At 41.8% G+C, this 17,052-nt stretch overlaps 1 protein-coding gene across 2 annotated transcripts; it reads right to left on the bottom strand.

Annotated features, from left to right (window-relative positions):
- Window positions 1-59: 59 nt before the first annotated feature.
- On the bottom strand, window positions 60-16,287 carry tpx2 (TPX2 microtubule nucleation factor). 2 transcript variants are annotated; one of them, XM_031726719.2, is made up of 17 exons: window positions 16,207-16,287; window positions 15,561-15,712; window positions 12,836-12,958; window positions 12,619-12,742; window positions 10,891-10,953; window positions 10,645-10,746; window positions 6,015-6,124; window positions 5,056-5,201; window positions 4,731-4,902; window positions 4,498-4,636; window positions 3,548-3,770; window positions 3,349-3,444; window positions 3,094-3,267; window positions 2,865-3,011; window positions 2,682-2,793; window positions 1,823-2,007; window positions 60-347 (listed from the first exon to the last, which is right to left on the bottom strand). In XM_031726719.2, exons 2-17 carry the CDS (start codon window positions 15,670-15,672, stop codon window positions 237-239), a joined length of 2,139 nt encoding a protein of 712 aa, XP_031582579.1. In that variant the 5' UTR covers window positions 15,673-15,712; window positions 16,207-16,287; the 3' UTR covers window positions 60-236. The 2 variants fall into 2 exon arrangements, with proteins under 2 accessions (XP_031582579.1, XP_031582580.1); XM_031726720.2 differs by having other exon boundaries at window positions 1,823-1,989.
- Between the last annotated feature and the right edge of the window lie 765 nt (window positions 16,288-17,052).

Genomic DNA, 17,052 nt, shown 5'->3' with positions numbered 1-17,052 from the left:
CCTTATACTGATGTCAAACAATCTGACAGAACAAACTCAGCAGTTAACAGGTCAATAACTATTGGTGGGTGTAGATGACATTTTATTCTGTAATTTAAAACAGTGACATTAATAAGTGTACATCAGGTAGTTAAAATACAAAGCTAAACATGGAAAAAAGAAAAACATAAAAGCAATGTAAAGACATTTCAGGTCAGAGATTTCTGTGGTAACGTTACATTTCACAACAAAAGTGGTCACAAGCGGAAGCGATCAGAGAAGTTTGGAGACTCCGGGACTGTAAGAGGAACTTCGCTCTTCTTCACAGCTACAGGTTTGTAGTGTCTGATGGGCTGAGCTTTGTGCACCTGCAAAGTGTGACATACACTGTCAGACCACAGACACACTGACAGCCTGTAAAGTACTAATAGGGCAATAACATACAAGTATACAGTATCATTACACTGAGCCCTGTAATGACTGTGTGTACAGTTTCACACGACCAGCTCAGACCATCTATCACACAGGTCATCCTGCTGGGCCTGTCTTATGTTTGTGTCTGATATTTGATATGAAGCACCTTGTGGTGACTGTTTTGATTTGGTGCTGTATAAACAAAATTACATTGAATATGTAAGTTATATATATTTAAGGATGACATCTCAACATTATTTGATGTGATTTTATTTCGAGCGATACAATAGGGTTTATAAAAGTATGCTCAGGCAGAAGCTATAAATTAAATCTATTTGTTCCAAATCTGATAAAAAGCAGCTTTCTGATTCTCAAACAGAGTTTCCATATTAAATATTTCCAACATTACATCATTTTCTGTTGTCAGTGGGGTAGGGCTTGGTTATTTTCTAGTAGTCTTTGTACTGCCTGCAGCAACTTTATATCCCTCCTCAGCATCAAGCGAGGAACACGACCAAAGCAAATGGTCTCAAAGTTTAGAGGTCAATCCAGTATAGCTTGGGTTTTGGGAAATCCCAAAATACATGGTCGTGGTTTGCATCATCTGAACTGCACTGTCTCCAACAGAATTTGGGTTCTTAGATTTGTCTTGATGTGGAGTTTTGAAATCTCTCATTACGTTCTTCCAGCAGTGCTCTGTCCAAGTCAGAGGGTTAGCTGAAGAACACTGGAATGTGCAAATCTTACCAAAGTTAATCCAGTGAGTAACTGAATCACATAAACAGTAACACATGTAGTAAGGAAACTTGTGTTGGTCAATTATTTCTTTGTTACAAAGAAATATTTTTATATTTTTAAATATTTATACAATTTAATTCAAACAGTTTGATATAATTTCACTTTCAATCTGAAAAATGTTACAAGAGCCTTGAGATAAATATGGTGCCCCCCATGGCCCCCTTTAGACTCGCCCCTGTTCGCTTGTAAAATAGGACAGCTGCTGTCAGCCTTCAGCAAACAGTATCATTTAAACATGCTATCAGACTAAGTTAGCAGTTCATCTGCAGGTTTAAATACCATCTCTGCTGCAGATTTCTGTGTGAAACAAACATCTTAGCAGCTGCTGAGTTTGCTTTTCTCCATGTTGGAGTTTGTTCATCAGCTGCTAATGAAGGATGAAGGACTCCTGATGGTGATCACAGGAGCAGCGTTTTCTTTCACTCAACCTGAGCTCAGCGTCTCAGTTGCAGCTCCGCCTCTCTGCAGTGTATGAGCAGACTCTAGCTGGTGCCAGCATCATCATCACTGTTGCTGTTGTGTTAACAGTTTGTTTAAAACTGGGGGCTGTGTGAGCATTTTTATATCCATCCATCTGTAGCTCTACATCTACACACCAGCACCAGGCGCTGCTGATACTGTCTGCAGTTACCTGCTCTTGTCGCAGCCGGGCAATCTCCTCCTTCTGTCTCTGCTCTCCTTCTCGTCTCTGCTCTGCCTCCATGTGTGCCCGCAGAGCCTCCTTCTCACTGGTCACTCGCTCGTACTCCTGCCACTCTCGGGCACGCCGCTCTGTTGCCAGTTCAAAGGCCTCTACAACTATGGAAGAATTATTGCCTTCAGAGTGCAGTGAGAGATGACAGTGAAGACAAAGGACACAGTGAGTGACACAAGCTTGAAGAGTGGTTCAGCCTCAGCAAAGCTGAAGCACTCTTCAAGACACATGCAATTTTCAGACAGTATTCAACACCAGCGCTGCACCTGCCCATTACTTTTATCATCCATTAGTCATTCTCAGATGAATCAGACAATAGTGAGAAACAGCCAAACAAAGATATTTATGTAGAGTCAGTAAATGTGGCTCCAGTGTTTAATACTCAAATTCAAAACTACTTTTCTGATAATTGCACTGAATACTCCTCGCAGCAACAACAGGGCGCAAACATGTGGCTGCAGCTGTATGGCAGCGTTTTACATGTCAGCTGAAGATGGAGGTGAAGCAAAAACCTCTATGCCAAGGTGGAGTCTCCAATCAGTCTCCAGGTAATCTCATTTGCTAAGAGCAATATGACGCTCATGTGTGTCATTGACTTTCCTCAGAGAGAGAAATAAAATAAAGCAGTTTATACTTTATAGTTTGTCAGACTGTCATTTGTGGCATTCAGCTGAGGAAAGGAGATGTGACAACAGCACAACAGACGATCTCTATACAGCTGCAACGATGCTAATAAATGCAAACGATCTGTTTTAGTCTAAGCTGTAGGACAGACGTGGTCTCCTGACGTCCTTACCCACTGCAGGCCGGGGCTCTTTCTTGGGCCTGAAAGGCTCCTTGTGAATGACCGTGTTGGGCCGAGCTTTAAATATTGCTGCTTCCTCTTGATGTTTCTGTTCTTCTTTCACCTGCGAGGTATAGACGGTATTAGTGTTATTCAAATTGAAAAATGAAAATAAAGAGAAAAATCCCATCATACCATCTGCTCCCAGCGGCTGTTCTTCACAGCTCCCCGTTCATCCAGAAGCAGCCTAAAAGGCTCTGGCTTGGTAGGCTCCAGCTTCTTCTTCTCTGGCAGGACCACACTGTCAAAGTCAGGCAGCGGCTGGGCCTTAAACTGTGGAATCTGGAAAATATTCAGGCGACAGAAAGTCACTCAGTAACTTTGTACTGTGAAACTCTCGACGACAGACTGAAAGTCAGACTACCTCTTCGTTTCGCTTTTCCTCCAACTTTTTCTCTCTCAAGGCTTTTCTTTCACGCTCCCTCTGCTCAAAGGAGAAAGGACAGACCTCCACACGGTGGTTCTCAGGTAGCCGGGGCTGAAAGGGCAGGCCAAAGTGAGGCACTGGGGGGGCCTTAACTGGTGACGGCGGCTTGACCTGACAAAAACGACAGACAGTTTTATGGGTACAGCTGCGGTAGACGGTGCACAGAGCTATAGCAAACACACGCGTCCTTACCTCCTCGACCTTGCGGTCTAGTCGAACCCTCTTCTTGAGGGCAAAGGCAGGAGACTCGGGAACAGTCGGATTTGCAACTTTCTTTTCTGGCAGTCCCTGTTGATGAGAGGATTCTTAAAAACTGTATTCCCACATAACAAAACCTTCCTTTCTGCAATGGACAAATTAAACTCTGAAAGTCATCAGTCTTTAAACTTACCACAACTCCTTCCAGAACCTTTTTGGGCAGAGGATTGGCTTTAAAGTTCTGGGGCTTTTCGTCACCCTCCTGGGGCTTCTTTGTAGCCTGTCTCTCCTGGAGCCTTTTTTCAATCTCCAGCTCAAAGCCTTCGGGTACGGTGGGCTCCTTCACTGCGGGCTTCTTTAGGTCCTCTGCACTCTCCAGTATCTTCCTGTTCAGCTCCAGCGCCTTGATTTTAAAGCTGCGTTTAAAAGCCAACATTAGTCAATAATCACTAGATCAACATGTAATGGTTCACAGTGAAGTGACCCAAATGTAAGCTTCTGACACAACCAAACTACAACTGTGGACTGTAGCGGCTAAAACACATCACGACATCAACCAACACATTTCAGTATTTTGGAGCTCTGTAACTGTTGAAGCTGTACCCATGCACATACTGATCCATGGCTCCAAAATAATCAGCAGTATTTTGTTCAATAATGGTCCTTAAAGAAACCCTGCAATGCTACATTTTCCATGTGTTAGCAAAAGGAGGAAGTTTACAATGGCCCATCTGAAACATCGTATCGCACTCATCTTGATGCATTTATTATTTCTATGCTATTGTAAGTCATTATTGTCAGGCTGTGCTACATACTACCTGAAAAACCTTCAGTTGATGCCAAATACTGCACCAAAAGTACTGACGGGGACTAGAAAGTAAGAGAGCACACATACCGGCTTCTTTTTTGGCTCCAGATTCTGATTTAAAATCCTCCCCTCAAACACAAGTTTGGATTCAGGAGACAGACGCTCTCTCTACTTTTAAGATTAGGCTTCAAACTTCCCTTTTTGCTTATAGGTAGCACTGGATCGGGTCACCCAGACACTTTAAATACAATACATTTTTTGCAAAACCACGTTTCCCAACACAGAGTGATGGCACATCACAAGAACCGTCTAACAGAAAAAGCCAAGCTTCTCACTTTGCAAGTTTTTCCGCCTCCTCAGCCTCCAGCTCAGCAGTGCACTTAACAGTAGTCGGTCGGCTCCTCTGACGAGTCATCAGGTGTGGGGAGTGAGGCTGAGTGAGCTTCAGGTGGTTCCCCTTTGCTGTGGCGGGTCCTGTCGAAACAGGACGCAGATACAATGAAAACCTGCAACAATGTTTTTAAATCCTTATCTGAAGAGTGTCACAGAGAGTCAGCATGTGCCACACCTCTCTCTTGACTTCTACGACTGTGCATATGGTAGCGGGTGGGGGTTCGCTTCTGGAACTGCTCGATCTGCTGGGCCATGGGCACATAAGCGCTCGGCTCTTCCGCCTTTCTCTTGTTGCCTGTTGACAAGTTGAAAGGTTTGGGCACTGTGGCACCCTTCCGAGCCTTTGCCTGAAAACAAGTATAATCAGGTGTTATTTTTTTCATGTCACTTTAGCTCAAATATGCAGATGTTTCATCGCGTTTCTTTTAGCTGTTGTTAACAAAGATGAACTTTATAGTGAGTTGCAATGAACTGGCAATAAAGCAAGTTGTGCCACTTACTGGGGAGGAAGGTTTGCGAAGCTGACTGACAAAGTCCACTTCCTTTTCTGTGTTGCATGAAGTCGATGCCTTAACACGAGTATCTGTACTGAAGTGGAAGTCTTTCGGCACAGTTGTAGACAGGAACATCTTCTTCGGTGGTGGATCTGAAATGACAGTGTTCGGTGGTTTTGTTTTGTTTTTTTAAACCCAACAAGTAAAGTGAACATTTTTAAACCCCAGAACTCTAAACTCATCAGAACTGCTAACAGGGGTCATTCTGACTCATCCTGCAACAACCGTCATTTCATTACAGATCGTGAACTTAAAAATGCAAATGAGAATAAACCAATAACACATAAAACTGACACCTAAACAATTTACTTGAATAAGAACATTATAAAAAGTTAAACATGTGGTAGTGCATGTGCTAAAATAGATGAGGTGTAAAAACAGTGTTAAACAGACTGTCTGCATTGTAGCTTAACCACAGAGCCAGCTACAAAAATGTAAGAAACATTTAATTTCTATAAAAAGTAAAACAGTCAAGTTTTATCAGTTTCCTTCACATCGTCTTTGCTCATCGGACACAAGCACCACCCACACTGCAGCTCAGTTCTGACCCATCTGCTTCACCATTTGATTGGGTTAGTTCTCCGCACACTTGTCTGCTCAGCTCACCCAGCATGCCTAGCAACACTTTCATTTGACTTTAGTCTCTATGGGTCAATGACGTCTGTGACAGTTCAGGGTATGAGTGGTCAAAAGGGAAAAAAAAAAACAAAGAAAAAAAAAATTCACAAAAAACCTAATTTTAGGAATATTTTTCGAAACACAGGCAGATGAAAAAAATGATGGAGTTTTATTTTTCACAGCTTATTTTTATTTTTAATGCCAAAGGGTCAAATGTACCCGTTGGCAGTTCTAGAGTTAAAGTGTTACTACTGGCTGTAGCACCACAGTCTGAAGCATGTACTCACTCCCAGCTAGAGCAGCCTTGTAGCTGGCCTCATTCTTCTTCCGGTGAAGAGCAACTTCCTTCTGAAGGTTCCTGATGCGCTCCAGCTCCAGCTCCTCAGAGGTGCTCGGCCTGTGGGTCACAGATTTTTGTAGACTTTAATCTTTAGTAAAAGTACATCTGTACCCCAGTCTCTCGTTTAGAGGCTCAACATGTCAACGTTCTCCTCATGACCCGACTACTCAAATAAAAAAGGCAACTGGCAGAAAGTTCAAGGACTCATTTACACTAAAACCCAACAACTACACCCAGTGCTATCCCAGACACTACACCTGCTACCATCATCCACCTTCCCACATGTTTGGGTGGGGTGCTGTCTTAAAGAAGGATTCCTACAATACGAGTACTGGAGGTCAGCCCACCATTCATCTCCATCAGCTTTTAGAACAGAACAAACCTGAACAAGAGAAAAGCAGCGCCCCTCAATTCAAGCACTTCATGAAAGGCAAACCCTCAGACTGAGGACTGCAACCATTCATCATTTTAACTAAGTATCCTTTTGGTTATTCTGTCAATGAATCACATAATCAGACAAGAAATGATTTTTACTTATGAGCAATAATCAAAAGAGAAAAAACGGCTCAGTTTCCATTTTGCAAATGTCAGTGCTTAACAGGAAAAAACAGAAAACACTTTTTGAGGAAAACACTTTAATATAAATAATCTCAAGAACAGTCAAAGGTCAAAATCAAATAAGGTATACATAAAATCTCTAATCTGACACTAGGGCTGCCACGATTAGTCGACTAGTCATGATTACGTCGACTATCAAAATCGTCGACGACTAATTTAATAGTCGACGCGTCGTTTGAAGCTTTGTAAGATCCCAAAAGATGCAGGAATAAGTAGTAGGATTTAAGAGTGTAATAACGGACTGAAACAGAAGATGGCAGCACTGCATGTACAAGGATGCCAGCTGCCGTTAAACCCCGAAGAAGAAGAAACTGTCCCAGAATTCATAGCGCAGCTCAGCTCAGTTTCCAACAATGGCGGCAGCTAGTTAGTTTTAATGTTACTGTTATTATTCTTTCTGGGTCACAAAATAAACGTTTAACATATTTTCAGGCGAGAATGTAGCTGTGTAAACTTCAAATATCTGCTTAGTTTATCAAGACACCACATATTTGCAAAAGCGCTCCGACGTTTTCGGAGACGTCTGTTACCCACTAGCTCCATAGCTAGCCGGGGCAAGGCTCACTAGAGCGGTGAGAACACCGGACTCCCGGCAAATCTTTCGCTACTCAGGTTAAACATGATATATAAGCCACTTAGATAACTTAAAAATGTTATTGTTTGGCTTTTTCAGTATTTTATTTGTTCATGAGTAAATCGGTTTGGCTGAAAGTTATAGTTTTACACAGCTGAATAAACGTCAAGCAGACACCTGATTATCAGAAGTGTGAGATGCTCCAGAATATACTCCGGTGTCCTGTTATATTTTAGATAGCAAGGAGCAGACGGCTGCGTTTATTAAACTCCACCAAAACAATCTGCAAATTTCATTTAAATTTAATAAACTATCATCTTGTCTTCATTTTTAGTTAGCACATACCTTAAACACTTAAAGTTGTAAGCTAATGATAGTTATATACAGGATTCGTACGCTTTTTTCAGGGTCAAATTCAAGCACTTTTTAAGCAGTTTCAAGGTCCCTTTTTAAGCTTTTCCAGCACACAGTTGCAGCAACTGTGACGTTCACTAGTAGAACTGACACACAAAACAAAACAAAACGACTACACCACACACTAACTACACAAGAAAACACACTAACTTGAAACTCCAAACATGATAAACATCACAAATCTCTCACTATCAAAACTCTCTCTCTCTCTTTTTCGCTCACTCGCTCTCTCTCTCTTCCCAACAACCAAATACCACATGTTGCCGTATCATTTTTGATTGGTCGACATGGTACATTTCTCCACCAATAGGGAAGGAGTGTTTTTCTTTTTCACTCACAAGCAAAGCGTGTTTGCTAGCGCTCTCCATAAAAAAAACGCCGTTTTACCGTTTCTTCCCAAGTAAACGCCACTGTTTTATTCAGAACCCCCCAAAAACGTCGGTTTTACGTGACCTATCAACACAATTTAAAAACTGGTATATAGCTTGAAGTCCCCACGTTCGACCCAAGTTGAAATGGAGACTCTGGGTCCGTCGATCCCAGAGGGTTAATCAGAAAGCCCTAAGTTAGCTAGTTATGTATCGGGCTAATGTTTAAAGCTTTCACTTGAGTAAATTAACTCATATTACTGCTAAGTAATGTTAGCTAAGTTCACAGCATATTCCGTAATAGCGCTGCCATACTGTATCACACTCAGTGCATTTCAATCATTTCTCCAGCGAGTTTGATAGCTAGCAAAATAATAACCATAATTTTAAAAAAATAGCATGTGTAACGACGCCGCGTACTGGAAAATTATTTACTAGGACTCACCTATCATGCGACTGGAGAACATAAACTCCGCCATTGTTGTTTTCCATCAAACACTCATTAAAACAGCAACCTACAGGTATGTTAGCGCACTCATCCCCGACTGTCCGAGGGAGGGCGGGTCTATATTGAAACAGACGCAAGGCAGCCCAGGCGGGGAAATTTTGCTTTTGCGTCTCATTTTATTTCTCTATCTGATAAGAAAACAATTCAATCAGATAGCTATTTATTGTGAATGAAATACAGTTACATTTTCAAGCACTTTTAAGCACCACATCTGAAATTCAAGCACTGTTCAAACCTTGAAAAGACGACATTAGAATTCAAGCATTTTCAAGGATTTCAAGCACCCGTACGAACCCTGTATATAAGAGCAGATGCATGCTGGTGCAATAAGCTGTACGTTTTACGTTCAATGGATGCATGATCTGATTAGTCGACTAATCGCAAAAATAATCGGTGACTAGTCGACTATCAAAATAATCGTTTGTGGCAGCCCTATCTGACACAAATAAATGTCTGTGGCATTTGGCTGTTTGGGGAGGGGGAAAGCTTTAGAAGTGACATGGCAGCACCAGACGGACCCAGAGCGACACTGAGGGCGAGCTTTCTGATGTGAGGGGTTTCGTCTGTTTTTTCAAAACAATGAGGCGACTCCTGAATGTCACAGATGCTGGCTAAGAACCAACCGAAGGCAGGATGAAATATATAAACACCTGTTTTTGTGAGGCCTGATACATGAGGAGCACTCTGCAGTGGTTACCTGTGCCTCGACAACAGCCACAAACAGGAGTGACTGATACTGCAGCAGTAAGCAAAATGACCAGGCTGGAGAGTTCAAACAGCTGGAGACCAGCTACCACCCACTCTCACACACACACTCACACACAGTGTGTAACAGTCCTCTGTCATGGTGCACCAGACACAGCCCTGCTTTATCACCCAGTGCTCCTTTTCCACTAGTACCTACTCAACTCTGCCCCAAATGCTGGGTCGTTATAGCAACAAAGCAAAAACCCTGTGATGTCATCCGTATGCGGCAAATGCAACACCAACAGAGGATGCTGATGGAGGATGGTGATGGTAAACCTGCTGCTCGGTCTGCAGGCTGGTGTCACACTAAGGAAGCACAGTGCAGGTTTTTGTTGCAGCCATTTCAATTGTTAAGTTAAAAACAGAAATAAAAGGAAAAGGCAGGTTTTATTTTTCAGCGTGACCTTCAACCATTTCAACGATCCTCCTAACGTCTTCAACTCTGCCAAAACAACAGATGCTGTCATTTTGCTGTCAGATGCATTCATTAACGTTTATTTACAGCTGTTATAGGAGCATAGAGCACCAACATGTGACCACACCTCTCCTAACCACGCCCCCCACAGCAAATCACACAAATCCCTGTTTCTCCACAATAACCCAGTGGCAGCTCATGTACTCTGTGGGAATGATTTACCTGACAATGGAAAAATACTTTACTGTTACGACACTAATGTGACAAATGAACACTGAAACTTTTCTGGCTGTACACTGTAACAACACTGTCCCTGCTTTGAACGCTTTAATCCTGGCAGCAGTGTAAGGTGCTCTACGAGCTACATGGTGGTGACCAAACTGGAGCGACTCTGGCATCGCTACTTTCAGGGATTCAAATAAAGCTGCACAGTATGATCACAGGTCCCCCAAAATTCAGAGTTTCTCTTCATATCTTCATTTTCCCTCCATGGACAGATGATCCAAGCAGTCCGTCTACTATTTGCAGTCACGATCAAAATAACGTTTTACCCACGAGGGTAGCGAGTCAGGTCATGTGACTGAAAACTATGAACACACTTCTCACAAAAGTCCAGATTCTCTGTTTATAACCACTTTAAGACTGACAAATATCCGATTTCCACTTTTTCTCTAGTTTTATACTCTCCAGCCTTCATTTTGTTACCAGTACCAGTTCATCCTCCATTCTGCTTACAAACTTGGAACCTGCCGTCTATTTTGAGCTGCCTTAAAACCGCTCGCTCTACCCTGAAGTAAATAAATATGAGCTAGTTTAACTTTATCATTCTACCCAAATGCTGAACATTTCCAGCTGAGAGCATTTTAACATTAATTTCAAGTTCTTTCTCATTGTACATTCAAGGATAGATAAAGGTGTAAGGCACAGTCTTACTCTGTGAGTGTGGAGGTGGAAGCTGCTGCGTGATGATGTTCTCTCTTTGAATTCAGCCGCTCACTCCTGCGGGGACCCAGCCCGGAAATCAGCTGCTCACTCCTGGATTTTTGGGCAACAGGACATCTACATTAAACCGCTACAACTGAAAACTCGCAGAACTAAAGCTAAGGTGAAGAGATGGTTCCTTAGCTTTCTAACTGGTAGAAAGTGTGCATGTGCTGGACTCAGAGCTATAATACTTACTCTTTGCATTTCTTTGATGGTGGTGCAGCTGGACCACTGGTCATCTCTTTACGCTTTGAAACTCTAAAATAAATTAGAACAGAAGCTGTTATCAAACTTGAACTGATTACACACAGATGCTGTTCTATAGGGCTGCACGATTAATCGTTAAAAAAATCGCGATCTCGATTCATACTTATGTGCGATCTCATTTCCAAATGACAACGATTAAGAAAAAAAAAAGAAAAAAAAAAAAAAAGACGACGACGATTGTACCGCATTTTGATCCGGGACGTAATCTGCATGAAAACAAGCGCTCCCTCTTCCTGCTCAACAAATGACAAGGGCAGAGCCTTATACCACGTGATACAGAAGCTGTGCCGTGATGCTCAAATTGGCAGGGAAAAAACAACGGAGAACACGTCAGGGATGACGAGAAAGTGACAGGAGAAAATTCGTCCCGGTCAACCAGCCAAACATCAATAACGGGAATCTTATACAGCGCTTCCCTATACACATCGAACTCCCGCAGGCACAAAGAAATTACGGAGGCTATTACTTATCACCTGACCAAAGATATGTCAACACTGTGCAAAACGAGGGATTTAGGAAAATGATCAACACCCTAGACCAGGGGTGCCCAATCCTAGTCCTCGAGAGCTACTGTCCTGCAGCTTTTAGATTCATCCTTGTTCCAACACACCTGAATCAAATGAATGTCTTGTTATCAGGACTTTGTCAAACTTGATGACATGCTGAAGAGGTCATCAAACCATTTGATTCAGCTGTGTTGGAGTAGGGATGCATCTAAAAGCTGCAGGACAGTAGCTCTCGAGGACTAGGATTGGGCACCCCTGCCCTAGACAAACGCTACACAGTGCCGTCCCGCAACTATTTTTCTGTTGTTGCACTACCTGCTCTATACACGCAGTGTCGAGCAACGGTGGAGACGGAATTACAAGCAGTAAAACATTTTGCGGCAACCACAAAATGTGAGGCATTTGTTGTTTTTATGTTTATTTTTTTTTATGTTCAGTTTCAACTGTTACGAAGTTGATGTGCAGTTAATAAGTGCAATAAATATTTATATTGGAAAAAATCGTGAGAGAATCGTGATCTCAATTCTAAGCCAAAAAATCGTGATTCTCATTTCATGCAAAATCGTGCAGCCCTACTGTTCTATAACCATCGTGTTTTTACACAGGGACTGCATCAGACACCTAAGCTGCAGCGGTTAAGGTTTGGACTCTGCATGGTATGAAGAGTACTGCACACCCAGTTAGAGGAGTTGCCAATACATACATAGCCATACATTTATATAGTATTTATTAATGTAATTTGCACTTGTCTCTTCCACAATGTCAGTCTGACTTTTATTGTTTTAAACCAGCTTCATTTTCACCTTCTTTCCTTCCAGCACTCAGCAACAGTGGCACTTTTATTGTGATTACTATTTTTACTCTTTATCGTTCTGCTGTAACAAAACACTTTTCTTTGTGGGATCAATAAAGTATCTGTCCATATTTATCATGTAGGGCTTGTGTATAACCTATTTAATACTAATGATATACAACAGGAAACCATCTGTGAGAATTCACTCTGAATTTCACGAGTGCTGTCTCATGTACAGACCCTCAGAGGTTTGGCAAAACCCAACAAGTCTTCTACTGAGTGCTTCATGTGGGAAAGAAACCTTTTGTGTAAAAGTTTCACATGGTTGCACAAAAGTAACAACTACACCAACTGTACCTGCGTGGCTGTGCAGGGACTTTATTATCTGGCCTTTGCTTTGAACGGGCGTCGTTCTGTGTATGACGTTCAGCACCCCAGGACGTCACAATGTTTGCAGGTGGAGATGCAGATATGCTGGGACCTGGAACATAAAAACAATTACACATAGTCTCACATTAACCAAGTTACAAGGACAGAAAATTATGAGTAAAGATGTACGGGGGTGTTGACTAACCAGAGTCACCATCAGTGTTTGTTTGAGGCAACATCGCCTGCTCAGGCTCATCACTTGTCAGATGCAGCTGGTCTGGTCTTGAAGGTGTGATAAGATGATCACTTTCTCCCGCAGCGTGCATTTCTGCCCATGAGATTCGATAGTCAAAATTAAAAACAATTTCTGGTCACTAATACACTACAGGTGTAAATTTTTACACCATCACCGATGTTTCTGTGCACACACACCATGTTCCATTGGTGTAAAGCTCCCACTTTTTCAGTTAGAAACTTGAGGGGCCATTCCAGTTTAGGAAAAAAAGAAACTATTAACCTAATAAAGTCGGACTTTAATTGGAACGCTCAGTCAAATCCTCAGGATTGAGGATCACACAGAGGATCAAACGCCATTAATCCAAAAGACACTGTAGTAGTTTGTTGACCTCGAGTGTTGTCGATCTGGAAAAAGACCCAAGCTAAAAACGACTCTTCTTCCCTCCTATTTTAAATATCACAGTCAGGACGCGCTGGTTAGCTCAGTGAGAGACCAGGAAACCATTGGCCACGTGGCCAGAGTGCAGCGACGCGTGCTTGAGTCTGAGCTGCAGCCCTTTGCTGCATGTCTTCACCCCTACTCTCGACTTTCTTGTCTTCATTGCTCATCTATTAAATAGAGGCATAAAATGCACAAAAATGTTTTTTGAAAACAATTGCAAAACACCACAGTCGGGACTAACACGTGGTAATATTCCCTAGACCTCTGGATTAAAATGGAGACCCTGCTCTTCATTTATCCGTAGCCACTGTGACTCCTGTATCCAGTTGTAAATTATGATAGCCGTCGTTCCCTAATCTAACATGAGCTTAACTCTAGTCAGCATACTCACATTGGACCCTGTTCTGCAGAAGAACGCCAGAGTTACCAATCTCACAGTTAATTGTAAGTAAGTACAATTTATTTATATAGCACTTTGCACAGATAAACATCACAAAGTGCTTTACAAGACAAGAAATGGAAATAAAACAATGTAACAGTAAATAAAACAGCAATGTAAAACAATAAAACAATAAAAACAACATAAGAAGAAATTAATCAAATGCTTTTCTAAATAAAAATTTCTTCAGCTGTTTTTTTAAAAGAATCAATGGAGTCCGTACACCGTAGAGACAGTGGAAGAGAATTCCACAGCCGTGGTGCCGCTGCCGATCACCACCAGTTTTAAAACGAGTGCGCGGTATCACCACCAGTCTCTGATCTAATGACCTTAAAGCTCGAGAAGATGAATGCGGTTTCAGCAGGTCAGATAAATATTGGGGAGCTTGACCATGTAGGGCCCCAAAGGTTAGAACTCAAATTTTAAAATGAAACCTAAAACTTACAGGCAACCAGTGAAGGGAGGCTAAAACTGGAGTAATGTGAGATCTTTTCAATTGTGATACTTTGTTGAACATGCTTCCTGGAATAGGGCCCCGTTGGTGTCTTTTATTTGGTTTTGAAACCATTATGAGGAAACAAACCACGATGCATTGCCATTCCACAAGCAATCACTGGTGTGTGTTTATATACAGCATCAAGAATTCGATGGGGATGTGGTGAATAGCACCTAGAGGCCAACTTCAAGCCTGTAGCACAAGTTACCATCAAATGTGGGCTTTACCAATGAGATGCTCTGTCCCCACTGCTGTTCTACACAGGCCTGAACCCCCTCAGCCAGACTGTTAACACGACTCGCTAGGGATACAGACTACAGAGTGGAGTTGACGTTAGCCACCTTCGCTACAGGGAGGACATAAAGCTGTATTCAAGGAGTGAAAGTGACATTGATTTACTGATCTATACAACAAGGATCTACAGCAGTGACACAGGAATATAATTCAGACTGGAGATGTGTTGCTGGACGGTAATAAAGAGAGGGAAGGTAGTGAGAATTGAGTGGGTTGCACTACCAGAAGGCAATATTGCAGATATCGAGGAAAGCTACAAGTACCTGGGAATCCCACGGGTAAACGGAACGCCACAGTCACCAAATACCCAACATGACAAATCTGAATTTAAAAAACTGGACTAAATTTCAATAAAACTCATTTTCAATGTAAAAGATACACACAGACTTCAAAACAGATCACGTCTTTTAAAAAATATATAATACAACACTCTTAAAATGCATATGCAGGGACACTGAAGCTCTTGTAAATATGAAATTAAATAGTAAAATGATGAACTGACTGGTTCATATATAGTGCTTTTCTGCTCTGAGCACTCTATACAACCCGCCTCATTCAACCATTAACACAAGCACCTTTTTCAAGAAATATCAATGCATCAGAGAGGAACTTGGGGTTTGTATCTTGTCCAAGGATATTTGGCAAACAGACTGGAACAGCCCAGCATCAGAGCACCAAACTTCCAACTAAAGATGACCTGCTCTACCTCCTCAGCCACAGCCACCCAGTAAACTCTCTACTTTCAAAACACTTGGAGATGACAATATGACCTGCGAGTGGACAATTTGGATAAAACTGTTAGCCATTATCCTAAGATAAAGGATACTGGCAAATGGTAGGAATGACGCACGCATGTTTTTGTGAAACAAGTCAGCAAAAAGCCGCCTTCAAAAAGTGATCGCTGCCTGTTAGTGTTAGATCCGCTTTTGTAGCTCTCCATAACAACAGCCACTTTCTGTATGCTCAGCAGGGTATCCTTTAAAATGCATATTGTTGGATAAAGATGTCCAGAGGACACTTACCAAACCACTTGTCGTCGGTTTCAGCATTCACTAGTTCTTTGAAGTCAACGACGTGGGACGGGGCATCAAACTCGTAGCGCTCCGAAATATCCCCGGACTCGTTCTCGGCCATGTTTTCGGGTTATTTCTTCAACAACTCACTAAACAGGAAACTACGAAGATTGCAAACTTCAAATTATTAACCTTTCAGGTAACAGCCGTTTTATTTGCAACAACCAAACTCAGGTGACTTTCATCCACGTAAACCACAGCTAGGTTGCATTCTATTGCTATGGCGTTTGATGGGAGACTATTGGCCGTGTTAGCCAAGACAACAGACCAAACTGGCTGGAAAAGGTCAAAAGCATTTACTTCTCATCTCCTACGAGAATTTATCCCACAGTAATGTCACGTTAGTTTTGTAACTGCGGTTCCGAGTCGCTTTTTCTTCATAGAAACTGGAGATAAACGGTAACATTGCCGAGAAAGAAACAACTGGCAAGCTAGCGTTACATACGTCTTCACAAGAAGGTACTATTAACATAAATCCAACTACAAGCTCATCCCATTATACACATAACAATACGCAACACTGTATACCGCTCATTAAAAACTACATCTGAAAATAAGGCAACAATAAATAATGTAAATGAGTGCAAAAACTCACCGTCTTTGCTCACTGGGACTAAAGGGGAAAACAAACAAGCCGCGCAGCGCTCAACGGAAGCGTTTAAATTTGCCACTTGTTTGAACCAGCCAATCACAAACGTTGTATTCGCCAACTTGTCACTTATTGGCTTATGCAATGTAAAACGTATTACGTAACCACGTAATCACGAAAGTTAAAATCTGCGTGATTTTGTACAATGTGTGTAATTTGTGCTCCAGTCCACACAAGAATATTGAATATACGTTGTTATTTTTTAGAGCTACACACCCACAAGTTGTTAAATCCAAACTGAATCATCCAAAAGTACAAATGTTTAATATGTCGCTTTCTTTTCGTTCGCTTAAAGATCGTTAAATAGGCAGACACTTTTTCTTCCCCCAAACCTTTCTGTCTTATAAACAGTGTAAATGGGTACGTTCACCAGCTAAGGAAAAACTGATGGAACAAAAAATAAATAAGTAAAAACATCAGCAAACGTTGCACTTACATATCATGATGTCAGTATATGATAACACATACAGATAAACACACACAACTAAATTATGAAATAATGAAATGCAGGACTGATTTTGTTGTTAGCTCTGCGACAGACTAGCGACCTGTCCAGGGTGTACCCTGCCTCTCGCCCAAAGACAGCTGGGATAGGCTCCAGCGCCCCCCAAGTGTGAAAACGATAAGTGAAAGCGAATGGGTGGATGGATGGATGGTTTTGTTCCTTCCTATTTGTCTTATGACCAAGACGTTTTCCAAAAGTAATGCATGTTCTTTTCAATTTAGTCCTCATCAAAATAACAATATGCAACACTATATACAGTTTATTAAATAAATGAAATATTTCATCAC

The sequence above is a fragment of the Oreochromis aureus genome, linkage group 20 (assembly GCF_013358895.1).
Source record: "Oreochromis aureus strain Israel breed Guangdong linkage group 20, ZZ_aureus, whole genome shotgun sequence".
In the NCBI taxonomy this organism is placed as follows: domain Eukaryota; kingdom Metazoa; phylum Chordata; class Actinopteri; order Cichliformes; family Cichlidae; genus Oreochromis; species Oreochromis aureus.
This window is presented reverse-complemented; position numbering and strand designations above follow the sequence as displayed.